At 38.9% G+C, this 23,012-nt stretch overlaps 1 protein-coding gene across 2 annotated transcripts in view; it reads right to left on the bottom strand.

The window, feature by feature from the left end:
* The window catches only part of ccbe1 (collagen and calcium binding EGF domains 1), a 42,859-nt gene that overhangs the window by 12,732 nt on the left and 7,115 nt on the right, over positions 1–23,012 (bottom strand). For both annotated transcript variants that reach the window (XM_080476407.1, XM_080476408.1), the window contains exons 3-4: positions 1,019–1,071; positions 670–804 (exon numbers count right to left, since the gene is read on the bottom strand). In XM_080476407.1, the coding sequence (XP_080332533.1) occupies positions 670–804; positions 1,019–1,071 (188 nt within the window). The remainder of the gene's footprint in view (positions 1–669; positions 805–1,018; positions 1,072–23,012) is intronic.

The raw sequence follows: 23,012 nt of genomic DNA, 5'->3' as shown, positions 1-23,012 counted from the left end.
CGATGACTTAACCTCCACTCGTGGCCATCCACTGACTCTTCATATCAGTCGTATCTTGAATAAGTCCCCTCTAATTCTGAGTGTTTTAAGTACACATACTTTTATACGCGCACACACACTTACGCACACACGCAGGCTCACCGGTTTAACTAAGCATGAGTACCAGGCACAGGAAATGCAGGCAAACTCAGCTCAGATTCCAACCAGGTATTTTCTCGCTGCAAGACAACAGTGATTGTATATCTGCACCACCTTGCTTCCCATTATATTTGTAATCACTCAAATTTAGTCTTGATACTACTGAACTCCTATGGCATTATGAACAAATAAACAAAAGGAAGTTGAGTTTTGCATTTCTCTACATTCCTCTGCAGATTATTTTGAACCCAGCAGTATTTTGAAAGGCGTTTTGCCAGACTCTGTTTTGGAGACGGACCAAGCCAATCTGGGGATTGTGTAAAACATTTTGACATTCTGTACTGAAGAGGTGCTGAAAGATGCTGGAAGATTTATTTTTTTTCTTGATGACAAAAAAAGGTTTTGATTATGTAACTACACGTGTGAGTCTCACTAAGACGGTAAAGGTTTGAATTACAAATCCAGGAATATTCAAGCACGTAGTCATTTTAAAATGTTAATCATATGGATGTGGTGTTGCACAAGTCTTACCCAGACAGTACGGCTGCTCTCGATTTCTATGGCGCTCTCGGTCATAACGGTAACCGGGGTAACAGGTGCACACCACTCGGCCAAAATGGTCAGTACACTGCTGCTCACAGGGGGCGCCAGTGCACACATCATAGTCTTCAGAGAGAAATCAAAAACTTGCATGAATGTAATCAAAACAAAACAAATAAGAATAATCTCCATATTTAACTGCACTCCAATTCAAAACAGGCATAAGCAGAAAGTAAAGTTTTATTTTCTATAATAGGACTAAAGATCCAGTAGGACAATAAACACCAGATTCCCAAAACAATCACAGAAATACAAAGGGGCTTCCAAACAGTTGTCCTACCTTCAGGAATGCACTGGCCCAACACAAACTTGAAGCCCTTGCAACATTTCTTTCTGTTAAATATCAAGCAGACAAGACAGAGCCAAAATATTTTAACATTCACATAACAAGTCACATGATTCAATATAATGGACACGACGTTCGATCCCGAACATCAACAAGTGTGTCAGGTTTTTACTATAGGGTCAAAGAGAAATAAATGGCTCCACCACACACATACATGCACAGACACAGAGTTCTGTTACCATGCCTTCTGAGGACATTACATTGGCTTACATTTAATTCATGCAGACATTCTCTCCCTTCACTTCTGAGGGTGTACCCCGCCTTCGCCCATAGTCAGATGTGATCGACTTGAGTACCCCGTGACCCTGAACTCTAAATTTCTGCAAACCCTTGTGTGCAAATTGCAATGACTTTCCTGTGGCGACCCTTGTAAAATGGAGCAGCCAGACACTTACTACAATTTTCATAAAGTACATAAAGAGTGCATAAAGTGACAATAAACAGACAATGATTAAGTAACTGCTACTTGCTTGACTCTAACTTTGACTTTACCCTAATATTAGTCTAAAGTCAAATCGTTCAGTTACATTTTTGTGGCTCTCCCTTGAAGTCCGCACAGTGATCTGAATGCCCACGAGTCAATCACATTCTTGTCCCACTAGAAGAACAAGACTACACATGGTCACAGCAGATCAAACTGCTGTGTCTAGTTTGTCCTTGTTCATTTTTGAAGTTCCAGTTGAAATTCTTGCCTGAGCAGAAACTGCTGACGATGCTGCACTTTTCCATTTCCATTCAAATTGGTCTCTCCAAGTCTCTCATTTCAAACTAATATCCCGGGTCATCTTCTATTTTGCAGTCATAACCTTTCCTCTTCACTTGTGTGGTTTCATTTCAGCTTCAACTTGGATAAAATAAATGAAAAACACCTTGCATGTCTCGGTGTATGTAGGTGAAAGGTACCAACTGCACAAGACAAAAAGAAGCAGCAAGGTTTTCCAGTTGCACATTCTCCGTTTTATCATCCCCACCCTCATCTATGTTGAGTTTTAATAACACCATCGCCATGATAACATGCAGTGTAATATTTTATCACCATGAGTCATGTCATTATGAGGTATTATTCATTCCTTTCACGTACTCAACTCCAAGGAAAAGTGGTACCAGGTGTTACGTTCAAACAGCTAAATGATTAAAAAAAAAAGAAAAAGAAAAAAAAATCCAATTACACCATGAAGTCATGGTAATACAGGGCTGTCACACTCTCTTTGATAAGAGACATCCAAACACGATTACACTGTAATGCTTTACAGATTTTATTCAGAAGCAGTTATGATGGTTATAATATTCCAAGGCACTCCAAGCTCTCGCAACCAACCAATGGTGGTTTATATCACATTAATAACTCAACCAGGGTTATAACTCATTTTGACACACGACTAAGAGCAAAGATGCTTTAAATGTTAACATTTCCCCAAAGTCTAATTCCTACCATGTTTACAACCAACTAAATTATTTGCCAAATACAAAAATCCAGGTTTGTAGGTTTGTATTTCAGCTGCTACCACTCTCTTCTTTAATTAACTTATTTGCTTTAAACATTTTGAAAATGTTAGTTATAGTAAAGCACAGCACCAATATATGTTTTGTATACTTTTACAATGGAAATGTCATTTAGCCATTTTGAAGGAAAGTTGATTCTAATCGCTGAATCATTGGAAATCCCTAAATGTTAACCATCTGGTTGTCTAAAGAAAGAGCTGTCAGGGTGTGAAGTGAAACTGAGGCAATAGTAGAAAATTATTTGCCAATAATCGAGTGAGTTGAATTAATGACGTGGAAAAGTAAGAAAGTTAAAATATGTCATGTGTAGATACTTAAACTGAGACGCCGCAGACTGATTTCTGAGCTCTCTCACTTTAATGGTCCATCAGAGATTTGGAGCACAATATGTAGACAGTACTGCTGAAACGAAGGATGCCTACATTTCAAGCAGGATTTTCCAATTGTTCGCTCCAATCTTATTCATAAATCGAATGAGCCATTGAAAAGGGTCAGAAGCTTTTGCATGGCAGAAATAGGATCCCAGTAAAACAAAGTAAATCATCAACTGTGTGTCCATGCAATCCCATCGGGTCTACCATTTACAGTCGACCGCTTTCACAGTCATTTTAATGTGGACGGGATTTACAGAAACCAAGTGCTTATTCACTCACATGACTGAATATTTACTGCCTAAAGAGGCTCCATAAGGACTTTCCACTGAGCTCTTGAGGCTCCCTCCTGAAGGATATTAACCCTCAACAACCACGATCGAAGGCTTTGCTGACACTCAACACCGCTGCTCCTGCAGGTGTGGTTATTAGAGGAACAATCACCCCTTGGGAGTCCCCTCAGTGAGCTGAGAGCTGGCCACTTGTGGTGCATGTAAATACACTGTGTGCGCGCCTTGTATTGTATGGTTTTCTTTGAGTGTGTGCTTTGCAACTGTACAACTGTACACATAAAGACGGGTCTAACACAAAGGCACCTCATTTAAAAGCTATTCAGATATTACAATTGCTGAAGTTTGCCAGCAGCCATTGCGTCACATAATAAGCAAAATACTGGGCAAGGTACAGAAAAATAGATGCAATCTGGATTTAGTAGTTTTTAGGCTACATAATGTGTCTGCTGGTGTTTTATGCAAGTCTTTAAATATCCTTGAAATACTGCAAAGTAAATAAATGCTTTGACGACGGGCGTCAAACATGCTGCCACATATCAAAACCGGCCTGCAAGGAAGTTATATTTGTCCCATGGGATGCAAAGTGTAAAAAAAACAAAGGCGGCATTAACTGCAGCTTTTCAATAGAAGCAACTGCTATTCCTAGTTTGTCCACTCAGGATCAGACATAACCCAATACTGAGATCGAAAACTGAACAAAAGATGGCTGCAATGCTTGCAGGCAAAACGTCAGTCGCTGCAGGTACATGGACCAGAAGTAATCTGATTGAATGCTGATCTGATTAAAATTGCATCATGTAAACATTTTAACCTGATTACATTGCCCCTATCTGATTGAAATTATGATGTGATCAAATAAGGGGTGTGTGACTTTGTTTATTAACCTACCAAAGTCTATTTACATTTCATATTGGATTCCTTCCCACTGGCTTCGTGCACATGCTTGTTACATAATGTCACCACTTGATGCTTTAACATGCGGTGTCCTAGAAGACAACACTGCTCTTCAACCTATTATCTTCTCTCCGTGATCATATTCTGATCAATATTAATGATTTGTGAGTAAAATAAACAACATGCTTGATTAGTCCAGCTAAAAAAAAAATCCATCTTCAATATTGGATGTGGGATCATGTGTGCACGTTACAAACAGCCAACATCGCAGTGCAAAGCATTATGGGATTGAGCCACTAAATCGGTAAGAATTCAATCAGACTGACCAACAAGAGTCCATGTAAACACAGCCAGTGATTGAGCACTGAACGCTGAAAGTATCTCGTCTTCTGAGAAGTGGTAGGCTTTCGTCCACATTAGCCTAAAGACAAACGCTGTGGCAGATCGGATTTCACCGTTTGTGTGAAAAAAGATTTCCAAGAAATGTGGACTTTTAAATTTGGAAAAATTCTGACAAATTGGTATTCAGTTTATTTTTCCATAGTTTTTAGGATCTGGGCCAAATGACGTTTACGTTTGGCTGTATGAAGACGATTCACTAAGAATGGAGGCATGTGTATGTTGTTTTTCTACAGAAATGTTTTTGACAAACAATGTCTCATCGAATATTTTAGTATTCTGCATTTTGTGCTGGTTGTGGATGGGATAGACTACAAGTAATTTGGACACCCTGAGAGAATTCATTTCAGGATGGCTTCCTGTGTGAACCAATGTCTCTTGTCTCAATAACATCCTCATGAGGACATAAGGCACTTATAGCAAATAACCAGCTTGAAAAAATAACCAGGGATGGTTGAACAATCACGAGAAAACAAACATCTTTGTCAGTCTCCAAAAGATCATGAAAGAGGCAGCAGCATCCCATGGAAAGTGGAACCAAGCCTGCGTTTACATTCAATTTTTTTTGCTGGACTGTATCTTGATTGAATTAACATTCAGGAAAATGCTCATTAACTTTGTAATATTCAACCTTGTTATACAATCTGTCTTCATATCATTACATAAACAACTTCAAAATGTGATGGGATTTGGTTACTTTGCAGGTTAAAGCACTTTCAAAAATGCAACAACAGTAAAATCTTGTATTTTCCTTTTTTGGTATATTCACTTAATTTTAAATAGGGGACGATTTATGTTGTCCTTTTCTTAACCTCCCATATTTTGACACATATGGACATGAAATCGGTCACACTGAGTGAGAAATTGAATTGTAAGTGTATGACCTACGTACACATTAAAACAACAAGCACAGTAAGGACACAGAGTGATGGTTACTTGAGTGAAGGTCAGTGCTCTAAGGCAATAAAATCACCTCAAACTACTTATGTGATTTATTTCCAGGAGGAAAACCTATCAGGGCTATTACAGATGAACCACTGACACATGAAAATAACATCTCATCACATCATTAATGTAAAGTACAGTATGACATATGGAGCTTTGAGGATATCACAGCACTGATAGATGAAACAATTAATCAAAGCTTATATGCTGTTGCACAGTTAAAGAAACATTTAAACTACCATGCTGCACTTATAACATTGTGGAGATAGTTAAAACTGCAGTTGCAGTCTACACATACCTGTGGAGAACTGAAACTGTTAAAACTCACTTAGGATGATATAGTGGCTAAGTTCCAATGTGCACGCTGTGCTAATATGTAGTAATAGTAGTATAGAGTATGCAAACAACAGTGAAATCTACAGTTTGTCAAATATTCTTGCAAAGCGCTGCAGCAAGCCTTTTGCATTTTCATTCATTCATTCTTCTTTTTTGAAATTTCCCTTGCATGTAGATGTGTGGAGCCTGGGTTTGTATCCAGGCTGCAGCACAAAGGGCCTCTTGTACACATCGTTGACTTGTATGGACTATAGATTAAGTTTTGCTCCTCTATTATTCATCTGCTGCACCCTCTTTATCCAACAGAAGTCTCATTTATGTTCTATGTACAAGCAACAACATGCATCAACTTCATACGTTGTGTACATCACTGCCTTTATGTTTCCATGCTTCCAATGCATTGGAATGAGCATATAGCATTCAATCCACCAGAGGGTGCCACCCTAAATGAAAATACTGGCCAAAGACCAAGTAGAAAAGTAGGATTCTTAGTAAAAAAATACATAGAAAGAAGTCACTAATAACTACTTTGGGGACAGCAGGAGGTAGAACTGATGTTAATATTGAGAAGGAGGCACTGTGAGAAATATCTCAAGGCGTCACGCAGCCGCTCTTCAAACACTTCAGCCATTTGTCATTCTCTTCTAATTTCAGCACTGCCCCCATGTTGCTGGTGGTATTGCTTTGTTGGTCTGCATTCTTACAGAGAGAAATGGAAAAACAGACGAAATGAACGCACCAGTATGGATGAAGACTTTGTGGGAAAACAAAGACAACAGAAAATCACCTACACTCACATTCACAACTACAATGTAATACTCAACGTAACAATGGATTGTGGCAGTTAGGTGGAGGTAACGCAGGAAAAACGCATATCCCAAATGCAAAAACGTATTCCCAAATGATACGATCAAAAGCCGTGCATACGTGCTATGTTTTGAGTCTTAGAGACTGCAGAAGCAGTGAAAACCAGCTATTTATTTACCGCATGTGTTTGGTTGTAATGTGTTCTACCATTATGAGGTCCAAGCAGCTCCTTTGACGAAAGCGTTGAATGCAAGACATATGAAAGATCTACAGCTTCTGTGTACAACCAATACAAGACAGTTGTCCACCTTTAAACAGCAGTCCACATCAATAACATTGACTCTCCAAAGGCTATTTACCAATCTATCTCAACTCCTCACACTATCTGAACTGCAGAGTGCTTAGATCCACAGTGAGACACACGGAGACGGTAAAAGATCCCGATATGTTTCATTAAGAATAACTACACAGAAAGATCACACTTGGACAATTAGAGATGAAACACTCCAAGCATACAAAACAAGGTCATACTGTGTGATGACGCACGCAGCTTGTGGCACCGTTCATAACAACAGCTAAGAATACAATCTTCTACAAGCTTGTTGTTTGCTCATGCACTTCATGCAAATCAGCAAACAAATTCAAAACACATGTGGATTTCATTCATATTCATGACCCAGAGAACAAGGCGGACAGATTTCCCAAATGCCTTCATGACACTTTTGTGAAAGAATAATAATGAGCAGAGTCACACGCGCACAAATGCACGCACACAAACAGACACACACATACACACACACACACACACACAACACCGCCATGTTGTGACTGACATTTGATTTCAGAAACACCGGTCTGCGGGCGCTGCACTTGCTTAGAGTGATCAGGACATCACTCGGTCTGTTTTGCCACCTGCCACCTCCATCACCTAAAGGTTATTTCATTTAGCCAGTGATGCATATCAGTTTACAGGGGCCCCTTGAAATCTAGACATAGACTAGTCTGACCTCAGTTATCCACGGTGAGCCACAAGCTCACTCTAATTACCTTATAAACAGAGGCCCACCCCTGAATCACCGTGGCAAGGCAGCTTTTTCTTGTAATGAAACATGCTCATTTACACTGGCACACACGTATAACAGGAAGGTAAAAACACTGAAGACGACACTGATGCCCCTTCACAACAGCTCATTACTGTGAGGAAAAACTTATTGGTATATCTCAAACACAGAAACACACAAAGCTGTGAGACAACACTTCTAGTCAGCTCCGTGGAGGCTTATTTGTCTTGCTTTGCAGCCAGTGATATACAATAACATGTCTGGCATTCCACACAGGAGGAAATGCTTGTTGAGAGGAAACATCTTCATCCGTCAGATACCCCAATCAAAAGACACCATATTCAAATATTCTTTTGAATTAAATCGAATTTTATTTTCATTATATTAGAGGGAAATAAGGCTTTCTCTATATGAAAACAAAAATTCCACAATGAAAATACAAAAACCTAAACATTGTACCATCAGAGCAGCAGTTATGTGAATTATAAATAAACAAAAAATAAAAAAAACAAAAAACAAATAATGAAAGATTTAAAGTGTGGAGTTAACGATCAAACACAGAATATGCATCAAAGCACAACAATCATTATGATCATCTACCCGATAGTACTGGTGTGATGTTTTGTGATACATTGTTCTTGAGTTTTTGTGATTGCCAAATGTTTGGTTGTTTTCTTTAATTGGTGCCATAATAAGTTAATACTTTTCTACAAGTTCATCATGAGAAAACAAAAAGAAATGTTGATGATGATCTCATTCAAAGTTAGTTACAGTTATTGCTTGTGTCATTGCAGCTATAAATAGAATGGATGAGGTTATATAGCAAACTGCAACATCTAAAGATTTAACTGAAGATGCAAACTAAGAGTATCTGCATGTATGCACAAAACAAATAAAGTTGTATGTCTCATTGTCTATTAAGACTTTCGTCCGTCATTTATACCCACCCATCGTGAAAGAGGTGAAAGCCACAGAGTCATACGATCGCACACATCATCTGTGCCATACAACCGATTTGTAATCACCAATTAACTCAGCAAGCTAGATTTGGCACACAACATGTCGATTCTGACATCTTTCTCTCTCTTGTCTGTATACGTATATCTAAAAATAGATCTCACAGTAAGTAACCCCGATCTTGGGCTTCCTTTCAGTCGTTGTTCAAACATAACAGGATAATGTGCAGTTCTACAAATGCTGAGCTGATGCTTTGTTGCTGATAGACCAGCCAGTGTGGTGAGCCAGCTTCCCATGTGTGGTGTGTTTTTGACTTGGACCTTTCGAATGCCAAAACGTAATGAAATCACTTCATCTTTGAATATGAAGGACACACGTAAATTAAATTTAGCTAAAATGTATTTTGCAGTGAGGAGATAATGAGAATGATGGACAACCTGGAAACAACATGCGGACAAAGCAAAGGGAAACCAACGTGGAAATGAACTGCTTTATAAAGAGTGACTGCTCATTGTTGTGGCTACAAAGATCTGACTCCATATAAGTAATCAGCCTCCGATTTGCTGTACACGTTGAACCACACTCTCCATGGAAAACATGCTGATCCTTTTTTGTTGTCATTTAACATTGCTGTTTGGCCTTGGTGCCACAGTGACATTGAACTTTTCTTTTTCTTTCCGCTTTGTTTTATTGCCCATCATTGTTCTGTTTATCCAACAGCCACCTCACAATCAGCATGAGCAGGCTTTTCCATGAATAACCTCCAACAGATCCCACAGTAGTAAATATGACAGTGGTTCCAGCTTACTTTGCCAAGAATCTGGTAAGAGTGTTCAAGTAAACTGATTTGTTGTACAAAACTTGCAATGCACAACCTATCCACAATGTTTGCACAAAACCATCTGTTAAATCAGACGTTTCCTCATCAACAGTATCCCTGCCCAAATCGGGTTTTTTTGAAAGCTCTTGTCTGGCCTGCTGCAGCTCCCTGCTCACCAGCCTCTTGATACAGTCTCCCCTCTGTATTCGCTCTGTTAGTTTAATTTAAAATGCTGATATTAACGTCCAGTGCTTTTATTTTTGCACAATAAAACTGTTCTACAACTGTCGCTGCAGCTCATGCATCACATTACAGTGCTACAAAACCAGCAACCCTCTCCAACTTAATAAAAAGTCAAAGCCAAGAATAATTTCAGTTATTAATTATCTTAATTCAGTGATGAAGTCCTAAAAGTGATTCACAGACCGTCATAATGACAAACGTGTGCAACTGGCACTGATATGACGTTCACACGTTTATTTATCCTGAAGAAAACTAGAGTTGAGACTGAGCGCTTCTTGAGCTATAAAGAGAGAAATAATTCTGGCAGATTATGCAAAGTACTGAGAATATTGATGCTGACAGTTACTAAAGAGTCATGACCTCACCAGAATTGCCTCGTGTGCCTTTGTGTTCAGATTGATGGCACCGCTTGCAACGGTCTCTAATCGACTAAAATAGATAATCACTTTGCAGCCGTCAGCAAATTCCTCAACGTTAATGGTTGTTCGGTTCAGCTCAGGGAAGTGAGCGGAAGATGAAAATCTGACACTTGACAGTGCTGTGGAAAATAGATTTATCTTCTTCTCTTCCAACTATAAACATTCACGGTGTACTTTAAAGTTTACTTTTGGGCTTCAATTCCGAGGCAAAGTCACCGTTTCAGGGCATCAGGGCAGGAGTGGAACTTGAAAGGAGGTAATGTGAAGAGGCGGCCACGTATGGAGCTTCTCTGACTCACACAAGAGTTTATGTGGAAACAGAAGCGCCTACAGCACAATATTGTCAAGTAACGTCCATTTTCAGGCACAAATTAAACTGTACAACAGCACTGCAGATAGTTAAGGGTTGAACAAAGTTTGGAATTAAAAAGGCTGCTCTGTGGTGTGGCCCTCCTTGGAATGATAATAGCAAAATGTTTCACATCACTTTATGTAAACAGATGAGATAACCCCACCCACTGAAAAGTCTTTATCATTACACAAATGGAATGAAACTCGAAGAACTCAAGTGAAAAAGTGCCTCCGTTCTGTGGTAGTGGTTAACTTAACATGCAAACAATTAGCTGTTTGGGCTTTATAATATAGAGCTCCAACAAAGCAGTGCATTTCAGGGTATATGAGCGCATACATCTGTAAAGTCCAGGTATCAGAGTGCTGCTCAGACAAAAGCACAGCATGTACCAGCAGAGTAGCATTTAAGCTGGCTGTCACTTTCAAACGTAACATTTGTGTGACCAGTTTGAATTTGGTGCAGGAGAACAGGAGCACGTTTGTTTTCTGAGTTTGTTACACCACATATTGGAGTGCTTCAAAAACTTACAATTGCAAAAAATAAACTAGGCTCAAAATCATGAAAAAATAACAAGTAGATTCAGTAGATTACTGAACACACTACTTACTTTTAGATATTATTTAGTATTTCATCTGATTCCATTGACCATTTCATTTTCCCATTCCTTTTTACAAAATTTCTTGGATTTATTTCATATCTTATATTTGTGTTTTAAATACCGCTGAACAGGTTTTTACAACCTGTTTGACACTGCCAGTGTGTGTGTGTGTGTGTCTGTGTGTGTGTTTTAAAAAATCTGATGTGTAACATTAAATACGTTTTTAATTTTAACACTTTTTTATTGGCATTCCCCCTCTCTAGAAACTAAGATGTCCAAAATAATAACTATTAAATAACTGAAGATATTAACCGAAGCTATTACTCCAGTTTCTTGGAGCGCCTTCAGAGGATGACAAAATGAATACATATCAGTCTCATGAAAACTAATCATTTTAAACACTGATCAGTACTTAGCAAAATTATGAGATCAGCAGTATTTAAAGGTTAAAGATTTGAAGTCCTTCATGAAAAAAATAATGTGTAGAGTGCACTTCATCGCTACACTGCTCTTTTTATTTACTGTTCTGCCTTATTATTTCGTCTGATCACTATTGTAATTGAATTCCTCTTCATTAAAAAGCCTAAAAGTATAGTTTCATTGATTTGTTTTTTTTAAAGTTTTTAGAAATAAAAAATTGCATAATTCATCTTATTCATTTTTTAATCAATTGTTCTTTAGTTTCCAGAGATATGAGATACATTGGAGTTCATATGAGTAATTCAATAATCCTAGTTTGCCCACTTTGTGAGGCTGTGACATACTTTGTTGTGCTTTGTTATGTCTAGTGTTTGGGATTGTTGTGTGTCCTCAGTAAGTAAAACAGACAAGTGAAACCTGCTCATATCAAACATACCCCCTACGGCAGATTGAAACTGTCATAGCAACTAAATCAGTCCAAATCCAAACCATTTGCTTTGACAATGGGGAAGTAAAACTTCAGATTAAACAAAGAGCGTTGCCTCCCATTCGTATTGTCATGGTCGTTTCTTTCCCCTGTTTGAGTGCTGCACTCAAGAACAAATGCAGACAACCTCAGCCACGCTAACGCAGACACAGATAAAAACCTCAGACTCCCTGCGCAGCCTCAAGGTCACCGTGGTGTAATATAAACAAATGGACTATGGTCGACTGCGGTTTGAAAAGACCCCTGGTTTGGACATTTCTTCTGGTGATTCACATTATGTCATTTGGAAATGATAAAGTCCAGCTTGTCAAAATGTGGCCTACGTCTGTAAAGCACACATAAAAAGTATAATAAGGAATACATTAGCTAGACACAACTATGGAATATTAAGAGGGACAGGTACTCCTGCTGTGGCCGTATCCACAAAGCAATCCCCGAGGAAAATGATTTTATAGGAACACATTTAAAAAAAAAAAGCACAGAGTTCATCCTCTGAACACCAGAATACCCAAAAATTCAGGCGGGGGATAAAACACAAACAGACAAAGTCCTCTTGGAAAGGTCATTTCTTGGACTAAAAATAGTGTGCAGAGAAAATGAAGGAATCACAGTGTTGCAGATTTGATTTTCTCTATTGTTGCAGACTCCCAGTCACAGTTATTGATACACTAAAATCCCTCTGTCACTTCTGATGCTGTTGTTTCAGTCTGCTGCAATACGTCCCATTAAAACCAGTGATTATTATGTAATTACAGATAATGGTGTGGCGATGCCATACAATTTTAATGTGGTTGTAAAATGCTTTTCCCTGAGCTGATGTGAGCTGCATGGTGGAAGCACGCCATTACAGTTTGTAGCAATAGAATTAAATAAATCAGTGAGGAGAGTAAAAGGACATTTTAGAGTGTCCAACAACAACTCAGTTGTTCAAGAGCTTCATATTTGACTACACACACAAAAAATGGACATATCTGATGCTGAGATGATTGGTAAGCAGTAGCTTTGATTATTTTCAACCACAGTCAAAGTTATTTTTATTTCAGGGGCTACATACAGCTCAGTTTGATCACGAGCAGGCCACGCCATCAAAGTGACAGCAAGATCCTCTACAAACAGCCTCAACTCCAAATGGTTCTCGTTTGGTTTAGTGTAACCCAGTTTTTAATTATTCTTTCTAAAAAAACATTAAAATGTGTTGAGGATGATTCCTTTTGCGAATGCTGAGGGAGAAAATAAGCATTTACTTGCAAATGAAAATGCAACAGAAGACTGGTCCTCTCTTTAACTGTCAAAATGCCACTTGTCAAGTCACATGATTTCTGCAGCTTTAAACATGCTTGTGTTTTACAAATCTGCCCCATTATGCCAATGTTACTTAATCTGGCAATAAGAGAGCTGGCTTCAGTGACTGCTACTCTTACCAGGTCAATAAAAGTTTTATTGGCATTTTTTAGACTTTGCAAATTCATCCTGCAGGCCAGTATGAACCCTTAGATGGCCCAGTTTTGCTCTGTGGGCCACATGTTTGACACCCCTGCTCGACACCGTACTTTACTTGCACCTCAGGGCTCCGTCAATAATTTGTCTGTGAGGATTCCCCTAGAAAAGCACAAATTTTAACGTTGTAATCATTCATTTTTGAGGCACTGAGGGAGAAAACAGCTCCAAAACAGAGTACCAGACACACAACTTTGCGTCACATTAGGAAACTGTTCTAGACAGGATGTTGGAAAAAAAAATCTATAACCCCCTATCCAGCAGTCACGCAACACAGGGGAATCCATAAAGCCAAAACTGTGAGCTTGATAAGGTTAAAAGGCTCAATAGAGCTGCACATGCAATACTATTCAGCAGACTTTCTACTGCAAGCAACAGTATTTATGTCACAGGTTAAATTTTGCTAAACACAGACTTGTCAGAGCTTAAAGCGAGAGTTGAATATTCCACTTAATGGATGGCCCAATTCTGCCAAGTGGTTGAGCATCCGAAGGGACAGCATTAAAAACGAAAGAACTTTCAACACCCAGAAATGCTGCTTTTGTACTTTCCATAGACGGCCTAAGAAATAAATCCTACTGGGAATGGTCGTGTTGTAAAAGAAAATACAAAAAGGAAGCCGGAAAATAAGAGGAAATGTCATTTCAGGGTATAACATCACTTCCCCCTCAAAATAAATCTTTTTAGTAGAATTATCAACAAACTCCTGCAATCAAAAACGGACTCGTCCCTGTGAGCTGCATGCTTGTCTGGTCAGATAAATAATGGGACCCCATTTGATGACTAACATGGAACATTAACATAGGCTATTGGTTAATGACTGTTTGAACTCAGTGCTCACGGCCTGTGACAGTCACACTGCAGTGCCCAGCGCTCAGGCCCTCCTTTAAAACAAACAGTCTGCTTAGAGTTGATGCCATTCCACCGCTCAATTTAATGCCTCTAATTTAGCACGCAGCTTTTTATTCCAACCCTTTTATTTTATGTCTCTCTCTTGTGACATAATGGCAATAGAATAGCTTGATTAGTGTGAAAAAAGTAGGAAAGTGTGCTCCCAACTCAAAATGTTACCGATATGTGTATGAACGTATTAGAGAGCATTAGATGAAAAGTGAATCCCAATAGGAGTTACATTTGTTTGCTTCCTGCTTGAGAGTTCAGTGGGAGACATTGATACCAGCTTCATCTGTGAAGATTATATTCATCTTAAGTCTCAGGAAAAAAGCAATAATGGCTTCATGATCTATCACAAATGTCCACGCAACGTGCATTCATGTTTGTCATTTCATCATGACAAATCACAGGAATTAAGAAAAGAAATGACAAAAAGAACCAAGTAAACAAACTGCTGCGTTTTTTTAAATCCTGCCCATGAGAACTACGAATGCATATGTGACATGTAATTAAAAACACTAAAACGAAACCAAACAAACAAACTTGCCATAACTCAACTACATTATCATATATCAAATGGTGAACTAATATTGTGCAGCTCATAAAGTGATCATCTATATGTCTATAGCTCCTGCAGGAAAAAGCAAACTGAAAAAAAACCCCCACCAAATCTAAAATACTGAGCAAGAGCTCTGTGTGTCTTAAAAAATTAGGACGTTTGTTGTGGAGAGGCAACTTTTGCCCCAAGTCTCGGGTTCGAGTCCGATAAGCCTTTCTATGTGGAGTTGCAATGTTGTTCCCGTGCATGTTTTCTCACAGTACTCCAGTTTTCTCGCACAGTCCTGAAACATCCATTTGAGAGAAAGTGGTAATGATAACATTTCTTGGAAGTGCGAATCTGAGTGTGTGTGATTCCTCCTCTTTCTGTGTGCTGTGATGTCCAGAGTGTATCCTGCCTTCATCCATGGCCAGCTGGGATTGGCTTGAGAGCACTGTGACACTGAGTTGGGTAAAGCATTACAAAAGATGGAGGGATGTAGTGGAAAAACCTGCTGCGCTGAAGAGAAGAACACTAGGAAAATCAGATGTTTTACTAATTTATTGGAGGCAACATGAGCTGAGAGAAGTAGTGTGACATGCACAACCTATGAAGGCGCGCCAACTGTAAGGCAGTATTTTGCAAATGCTCTATTGATCAGTTAGTTGTGACTGTTTCTTACCTAAATGTGGCCTATTATCTACAGTTGTTGGGTCTGCCTCACCTCCCTGCAGCCAGAAAGGGCAATAATGTTCTTGGTCAACGGAGAGAAAGAGAGCGAGAGAGAGAGAGAGAGAGAGAGAGAGAGAGAGAGAGAGAGAGAGAGCCCAGTGACCCTGTCAGTGAGGGACACATATCAGTCTGTTTTCAGGCCTCTAATCGGAGAGTAGGAGAATAAAAGTATTTAAACTTGGAATATGCCTTGACAGATTATATATTGCAGTGGAAATAAAATGGCAACTGAACAATGGCTCCTTCTTTCATGACTAAAAATAAAGGCTTCTCTCCATATTTGCTCTGCAGTCTATCTGCTGTCAGTAGCAATACTACTTATGAGGAGCTCTCCTGCTGTGCTGGCATCTGCAACATAATCCAACAAAACTGTTTTTTCAATAGGATTTATGGCAGCAAAGCTCTGAGCTTCACTCGGTAACTAGTAGGCAACAGCAGAAGAAGTGAAAGCCTCTGATGGTCTCCATCTCAAGCAAATCAGAACTGACTGTGATCGCATCTTAGAAAGTATTAAATAAAATATACCTCACTATAATGAAACAAATCGAAGAGGCTCATGTTTTCGTTCATATAGACTCTTGTGGTTGTAAAGCTGAGGACAAGTGCACACTGTGGGAGAAATTTCCAATTCTGACACCTCAGGAAATTGTACAGAGCACAGCTGTCCGTGGCCTGTTACAGTAAACCATCATCTGCACGTGTTTCCAACTAAAGCCAGTCCAGCGGACACAGCCCACATATTACCAATCCCCCTTTCGAACACTGTGGCTCACTGTGAAAACACGCACCTCCATTTAAGAGAAACGCTCAAAGGATCTTCAAGGGATTATTAGTAGTTTCAATCCTTTTGTCATTACTCAGAGATTTAACAGCTCATTACATTAACAGTGTGGAAATATCTGCTGAAAATAAACACTGCCATTCAAATAGCCACACTATGTAAATTATGCAAAAAAAAGGAGAAAGAATAGGATGGAAAATGTGTTTTAAGAAAACTGGTCTCAGAAGAACAGTTGTCCTGAAAGGTGAACTAAAACCAACAGTAGTTTATGACAGATTATTTGCTGTTAAAAGGGAATATCTTTCATCCCGCGGTAGAAAAGTGAGGCTGAGAATACCCAAAAATACCCTGATGTGAAAAGCAGATGTTCCTCACTGCTAAGCAGTGAAAGGCAGCCCACTGAGTCACTAACTCGTCCCGAAGATTTAACAAGAAATATATAGAAATAGGTTGGAAAAATGACTCTAAATTGAAAGAAGAGCTCTCAATCATTCCTTTCATTCATTCAGGCGATACAATGGGGCTTCACGTCGGGGCATGAGGGAGAAATCAATACAGTTCATTTACTGAGGAGCTGCCTTATCAGGAGTCTCACTTGGGAGAAATAAATGAAGTGCTGGAAAGGTGTAGGAGCGGGGACTGATGCTTCGAGGATGAAGAATGGAACTGTGACATTTATGCTTCGGATCCTTTTTGTCACGTGAGTTTAGATTATAAATCTGGACTGAATTCAAATCATCAGCTTTCAACCTTGGTTTTTTTAAACCTTCCTTTCAAGCAGTGATTAGTATTATGTCAGTGTTTGAACTGAAACGTCTTTCACTGGTGTTGCTGCATATCTTTGGACAAATAGAAATTCTGAATCCAACATTTTACCCAAACTTATCCAAAAACGTCTACAGTCCGATTTGTTTCAGATTTCTGGTGTCACATGTTGAACACGACGTCTGCTAAAATCACGATTAAATACAGTGAATATGCTCGTATGTGGCGTTAACCTTTAAGCTGAAAATATACAGAATTGCAGCTTTTCCATTATTTGCTTGTACCTACTCTTACGTTTTATCTTTTCTTTTGTCGTTAGTTCCTCATCTCACCAGGAAATACAAAACCAGTGAGGACGTAAAAAAGTCTTATTAGGTTTAGGGAAAAAGTACAGAAATGTGTGTAGATTGCATATCTCCTTGACACAGGTATTTAGGTTAACCGGTGACTTGAAATTGCCAGTAGGCGTGATGGACTGTGACCTCTCCAGAACGAACCTCGCCTTCACTCATAGTCTGTTGAGATTGGCTGCGGCGCCACGCGATCATTAGCTGGGGAAAGCTCTATCGAAGACTGATGAACTATCACTGTTTCTTGTTCACTCTCAGCCTTGTTGCTCCTGATGCTTTGTGCCACAATTTCCATGTTTAAAAAGTCCCTTTTCACCAGGGTCGAGTCTCACGCTGTCCTCATTTCACAAAATACACACGCATGCAGCATGAAGTCAGTCTTGACTTTGGAAAAGTATTCGATCACGTAAACACATTTATCACGTAAGCAGCTAAATATGTTGCAATGGAAAAAAAGCTGAATCTTAAAGCTAGAAAAGTGAAAAGTCTAGACAAGTAAGGAACAGATGTTCAAAAACTGCAAGTTCTGTACAATCGGTGCAATTTGAGTTATTAGGAGTTATACTTCCCTCTCTGCTCTGTGTATCCCCTCTTCTACTGAACTATTTTTACCTCAGGAGAGCATGAAATTTATCTCCCATTCATAGCTACTTGACTTGGAGACTGCATTTTTTTTTTTTTTAACTCTCACACATTGAGAGTGAAACTAACCCTAGTAACACTAAACTCACTTTGTCTCAGATCATGTTTGGCTGAAAGCTGGACTTCCTGGATATTTATGAAGAAACATATGGTGTTCAAGCCTGCAGGGATAGGTTAAAGAGGATTTCTTGTCCAAAAAAATAAAAATGACAAAGAATAAAGCATGCTGGGAAAACATTAAACCTCTGCAAAGTAATGAATAAATGTATGCAAATGAGGTATATAATAGTCATCATGTAGAAATGTAATGGTGAAGTAAACAGTCTCTTACACTGGTTTCAGCTGTTTCATACATTCTGGTGACATGCAGTGCGGAAGGTAGCTGAGATGTGTGGTATTTGACGTGTGTTACTTCATTGGAGGCTTTGGGGTTTGTTGTGTTATTTTAATGTTGTAGTGAAATTTTATATTCCACCCAGGGACTCTACCGGGGATTAGTCAAAACTGGCGAGTGCACATTCTAATTTGACGCAGCGCTTGTTAATGTGCAAGTTTCCTAACAAATAAAACATACCTTCCTGAATTCAGGGGAGAGGGTGAGGTCAAGAGCAAGACTGGCACCATGTGACAGGAGAACCACGGTAAAATGTGGAAATAACAGGTGGACTCACACACTGACGGTGGTACTGGTGGTGAAATATTGTTAAACTGAATTATAACTGACTCCCGAATATTGAAATTCAGTGGCCAAATTCTCGATGGAAGGAGAAACATCTGTGCAACTGAAAACCACCGAACACAAACCCCCTCATGCTACATGTGTTACCGACATCGAATGCTACAGCTGTTTACAATTTAAAATGGCTGGTGTGGGAATGCGTGTTCGCTGGTGCAGCCGAACACCTCGTCTGGCTCGCTGTTGTCCTTCAGGACTGATAAATTAGAAGCTTATTATTTCCACTAATGGGAGAATAAATTAAAGCTTCAAGTGGCCCAGTGAAGAATAACAATTACCTCTGAATAAAAAAGGACACCCAGTTGAAACACTCACACAATCGCTTTCAATTAGCTGATTAACTTGTCAAGGAGTCCTTGTTTTACTCTAAACGGGTGGACAAATATTGTCTTTATGCAAAGGTCTGTTATCGTAAAAGTATGTTATTCTTGCCGGGTAAATGTAAAATAACATGCTAAATGGATGAGTCCTGGATACACCAAGCAGAGGCACGGAGGCAGAAAAACCACAGCCTGCAGTGCACTTATCACCACATCCCTTAACTATTGCAAAAACCACAGCATGACCGACGCGCGGCCACACCACAGCTCTCCACGGAAAGAAGCAGATGGGTGGATGAGCCTCAGCCAAAAGAAGCAAGAGTGGGCTTTTTAAAACAACCCACTCTCCACCAAAAAGAAGAAAAAAAAAACTTGTTGATGTGTCTTAAAGGAGGAAAAAGAGATTCTCTACAAATCGTTGCTTGGAGTTATTACCATTTAGAGAGTAATTACAGAAATCTGCAACTGGTGGAAAACGGTGCCACTTCTTTTATCCCTGTTATACGTATTGATAAAACAAGGTTATAATCGGGTGTAATCAAGTAGATACCCAGCATGACTTCAGATAGCACATGACTTTAACCCTTTGTCTGGCAAGCCACCATAAAGGATTACCTATACGTCGCTCCACAATAACAACCTGATGACAGCGACAGCATGCCTGACTAAAAACTTTAATAACATTTTTTTATCTGTGTTGGACGTCCATGATTACTTTAATTTGTGATAATTGTGACATTTGTTTTGCAAATGACTGACTGTAACTTACAACAAAAATCCAGTCAAATATTTATACGTTTACAATCATTTTAAAGCTGTCACTGAAAAATGTCTGATTGAACAACATCCAAGTGGTAGAAACATTCCAAGTATTTCATTGAGTGCTGTATGAAGGATTAACAACGTGACAGATGGATGGCGTCTACTTGAAATTGCAGCACATCCTTCATATGCTTTATTTTACTGCCTGACAACCAAGTGTATGTTGTTGACGTGCTTGTACTCTTAGGTGAAGGTCAAAATCATCCAAACAACAGTAAACAACTTAGTCAGGCCATATTTTTAAGCTTTTGAACTCTTAATGTGTTGTTCAATCCAATAAAGACATGACGCCCCCCACTCTTGTTTTTCAGACTTATTTAAATGGGAACAGATGGAAAATATATGAGATGAATCCAATCGAATGCCTCCGTGTGCAATGAGCCCGAATTATTTTATGTAAGTCTGATTGAACATTTGGAAAACAAAAAAGTTTCTAATTATTCAAAGAAAGATGAGAGGCAACTTCAGTGTTTACATGTTTCATATCATGCACAGTTATATTTCCAGTGAAGGACAGTCATTATAAAACAGTATGCACCATCACGAAAAGGGAGAAGCGATGTTTGCTGGTGTCTGTCAGTGAAGAATGTTCCTTAACACAAACACGTCCTCCCCGGTTCTTGACATGAGAACTCTGACTGTATCCACCTCAATGCTGAGCAAGGAGATCGGGACGCACCATTCACACTGAAAGGCAAAACCAGTTGACGTGTTGTCATAAAGAAAAACAACTATTAACATTTTATCAGGAACATGTTGTTTTGTGTTAATAATGCATTTCTTCCTGTTTTGTACTTTGACCTTTAGCTTTGACATATCATCGTTTATTCCCTTCAGTTTGTCTGATGAATGATGAATTTGACTTGTATAAATGATGTGAAAAGACGGCAGATCTTCTTTAATCTCCTGCCTTCTTGATTCTTACACCAACCATCTGAATGTCTCTACATCACATCCTACTATGTCACCGTTCTTTCATTAATATTGACTTTTCAACCCAAAGCCCTGGGTAAATCACATGAAATCTACTGTGGAAAGATCTAAAAACAAGAATAAAATGTCCGGTTGTTTTGTGGTTCAAAAAGGCAAGCTACACCGAGGCTACATAAACTACAGGTTTGATAGGCTATAAAGATAAACGACACGTAACATTATGAACTGTATTATGTTTATCTCAAATGCTGAACATGTTTTGCTGCTCCAGACACATTTTCCTCAGTCAAGGGAGCAAAAATGGGTGTTTTGGTCATGAAGGTTGCAGACCTGTGGTACAGAAATCCAGCAAGAAATATACCTTATTTAAAGGTTTTTGTTAAAGGTACACTTTATAAAAAATGTGTGATTTTGGTCTTTTTTTCCCCCCCCTTAATACAAATACTATTAAATATTAGTGCAACAAAGTGCAGTTTATTTACACACCCTTTAAAGTTTTGAGGTCTTCAATTATCCTCAACACAACAACTGTGGGCCCGAAAACTCAAATTTCACAGAATGGTAATGAGTGTCATCCACCAATCCATCTTCAATACTGTTTTGTTCAATTTAGTGTCACAGTTATGGACTGTGGGTGAAGGGACGAAAGACAGTATGTTTTTGGCTGGCGGTAGAAATCCAGTTAAAACCCACAAATGCACATGGAGAACGTGCAAGTGGATCATAAAAAGGCCTGAAGCCGACAACTCAAACTGAGGACATTCTTGTTATGAGGCGAGTGTGCTACCCACTACACCGCAGTCTAATGATAATTGTACAACAGGTGAAAAAACAAATCAAGCATAATAACATGGTAAGATTTTTGATGCCATCATACGGTTATAACCCAAACATTGTAATAAATGCTGAAACTTAAAAAAAACAGCTTCTTCTTTCCAGAAACATGGAGAACTTCCACCTGTACACTTAAAATGTTAATAATAGACAGGACAAGCCCCGGAGAGATTACTGAAGGCTGTTTGGCTCATCCTCAATGACAATATTATTCAAAAATACAGTGCAAAGTGTGACACCATAAATGTGACACACATTCATGTGCAATGATTTGTAAGCATCAGCATAATAATAACATCTCTTTGAAACAGGAATATAAATTAAAGTGCTAACTGATTGTACGGTCAAAAAAAAGAAGAAGAAGAGAGTTATAAATCAAATTATTCACAAAAATTATACTTCCTCTGTAAACTACCTCAAGGAAGAAACACAGATGTTCTGAAGCTTTATGTGCTTGTTTCTACAGTAAAATTCCTCCGGAGCTACTTCACAACATTTTTTTGTCAGTAAAACATCAGATATTTTCAAGCCAAGATGCATAACTGCCTGTCATCTTTTGATTTCCGCAACTTTGTACATCAACTTCTTGTTTCATTAGTGTATTTATATAGGTTTACTAACAATCACTGAGGTACAGCAAAGCAGCAACAATATAAAAAATTTTTTTCTGGTAAGCATTTTCTGAATCAGGATATATTCAGAGGTCCAGAAGCTTAGAGGTGCACATGCAGGTGCAAACTCAGTCCCACCTGCACTTGAGTGGTTCCTGAAGTGGGACAAGCCCAGGAGCACATGAACAAAAGTTACTGTACGATCAAATGGAACAAAAACACCCTGATTGTTACGATCTTTCCTCACTGGGTTTCAGAGTGTGGGTCGAGCATATTTGGCATTGGAGTTGGTAAAGGCACAATTTAATTATTTCCAAAGGAGAGTTTAAATATTATTGTCAATTAAAACTCTTTAAGGAAAATTATGTTTATACCTTCATGAGGAAATACAGCAATGATTGGGGACAAAGCGGATGCAACTGGCCGACGTGTTATGGTATAGATGGGCACTAAAATACAGCAAATATTGCTTTGAGGTGAACCGACAGCAAAAGGATGGAGCTTTCTTCTTCAATCAGGACCTGGAGGATAGTCATTACTGCTGCTAAGAGTCAACAGAAGAGGCCAT

Source organism: Lipophrys pholis, assembly GCF_963383615.2.
Source record: "Lipophrys pholis genome assembly, chromosome: 12".
Lineage (NCBI taxonomy): Eukaryota > Metazoa > Chordata > Actinopteri > Blenniiformes > Blenniidae > Lipophrys > Lipophrys pholis.
Note: the sequence above shows the minus strand (reverse complement) of the source record. Positions and strands in the feature narration are given on the sequence as shown.